This window comes from Myotis davidii, unplaced genomic scaffold (assembly GCF_000327345.1).
Source record: "Myotis davidii unplaced genomic scaffold, ASM32734v1 scaffold609, whole genome shotgun sequence".
Taxonomy (NCBI): domain Eukaryota; kingdom Metazoa; phylum Chordata; class Mammalia; order Chiroptera; family Vespertilionidae; genus Myotis; species Myotis davidii.
In genome coordinates this window covers 3033960-3035632 of record NW_006300164.1, presented here as the reverse complement: position 1 = coordinate 3035632, position 1673 = coordinate 3033960, and the positions used below count along the sequence as shown (strand labels likewise).

At 67.3% G+C, this 1673-nt stretch overlaps 2 protein-coding genes across 2 annotated transcripts in view; one reads left to right on the top strand and one right to left on the bottom strand.

Moving 5' to 3' along the window:
* The window catches only part of DBH (dopamine beta-hydroxylase (dopamine beta-monooxygenase)), a 30606-nt gene extending 30298 nt beyond the window's left edge, over positions 1 to 308 (top strand). Inside the window, exons 14-15 of the mRNA XM_015572371.1 lie at positions 5 to 33; positions 154 to 308. Coding sequence (XP_015427857.1) covers positions 5 to 33; positions 154 to 308 — 184 coding nt within the window. The remainder of the gene's footprint in view (positions 1 to 4; positions 34 to 153) is intronic.
* SARDH (sarcosine dehydrogenase) overlaps positions 1 to 1673 on the bottom strand; it is a 55528-nt gene that overhangs the window by 7923 nt on the left and 45932 nt on the right. The window lies entirely within an intron of this gene.

Below are 1673 nucleotides of genomic sequence, written 5' to 3'. Positions count from 1 at the left end.
CCAGCACACTGCTGCCCAAGGGTCTGCCTCCTGGTGCAGCCCGGTGGGGGGTCAAGGCCCCGCTGCAGGCTGGGAGCAGGGGCGGGTGACCACGCCTCCTGCCTCAGGGCAGCGGGTTGGGGGGACCTTGACTAACCCCCTGCCCCCCGCCAGGCCGGCGGGACTCCTCGGGCATCCGCCTGTACTACACGGCCACGCTGCGGCGCTTCGACGCGGGCATCATGGAGCTGGGCCTGGTGTACACGCCCGTGATGGCCATCCCCCCCGGGGAGGCGGCCTTCGTGCTCCAAGGCCCTCCCAGCCTGTAAGGAGAGCCCAGCTGGCGGCCCAGAGCACAGCCCCGAAAGCCCTGCCCGTGTCTCTGGGAGCCACCAGCCCTCCCGGGGCAGGAGCCACGCCTGACTGTGGGCACTGATCCCGTCCCCAGCCCAGTCGTGCCCTGTGCCGGGTGCGAGTGCCACTTCGACGCGTCCCTGCAGAGTGGTGTTGCAGTGGGCGGCCTCCCTGCCCACGGAGGCAGGACGAGCCATTTCGCCACTTAGAGACTCGCCTGGGAAACAGCTCCGTTTCAGGCGAAGGGACATTCGCCCTCCTAGAGGGAAACGCTCACCGTAGCTCCACCACGCAGACCAGACGGCCAGGATCCCGGCGAGGGTCTGGGCGGCTCCCTGGGGAAATGGACTGGCAGCCCCGGGTTCCTCCTCCCATAAGAAAGCCCCTGCCTCTTAGTGCAGGTGTGACGTGGGCGGACCATCTCACCTCCCTGCCCCTCAGTTCTCTCATCTGTGAAACGGGGTAATGCTGTGCCGACGGCGACAATAAAGCTCACACACCGGGTGGCCTGGCTCCCACCAGAGGCCTCGGCTGAGCTCCTTCCCATGCGGCCCTGTGCCCCATGGGCGCTAGGACACGCCTCGCTTCCCTGCCCGCCTCCACCTCCCTCCCGCTGTAGGCCAAGCTCAGCTCTCGGTTTCTGCGGGAAGGAACAAATCAGACTGTTCGGCCAGATCAGCAAAACGCTGCCCGGCCTCCAGGGAGGGCGGGGTGATGGATGGGCCTTCGAGTCCCCACTTACTCCCCAGCAGATGCCAGCTCAGCGGCCTGCGAGCCACTCATCACGGAGCGAACCGTCTGCACTGCGTCCTATAAATCACGCTTCCCGCGCCGAGTCACAGGGCGATCGTGGGAAGTGCCAGAACCGACCCGCCGGCCGAGAGCTATCGCCGCCTTCGCTCATCTTTATAGTCCGGGAGGACAGGCTGGGGGGAGGCCCTCCCTGGGGGCAGGCTTGCCAGGCGGCCTGCAGCGGGCCCAGCCTCTGGCCCTCGTCTCCTGGCCCAAGGAGAAGACCCCTCGCCCCATCGTGCCCACCCGCCCGAGCTCCCCCCTCACCCACCGAGCCCTGCTGGCCATCATGTTGTCCCCAAACACCCAAGCAGCACGGTGCTGCTCCGGGCTCAGCAGAGGGAATCGGGAGAAATGGCTCACCCAGGGTCCCCCGGAGGATTCATGGTGATGGGAAATCACACCCAGTTCTGGAACCTTCCTCCACCCACAGCGACACCACCACCCCCTCTGCTGGCTCTGGAGCTGTCCAGCTGGGCATTCTCTCCCCGAGGGGTGCCTGCTGGGCGACTCCCACACCAACCACTGCCGGCGCCCTACCCAGCCCC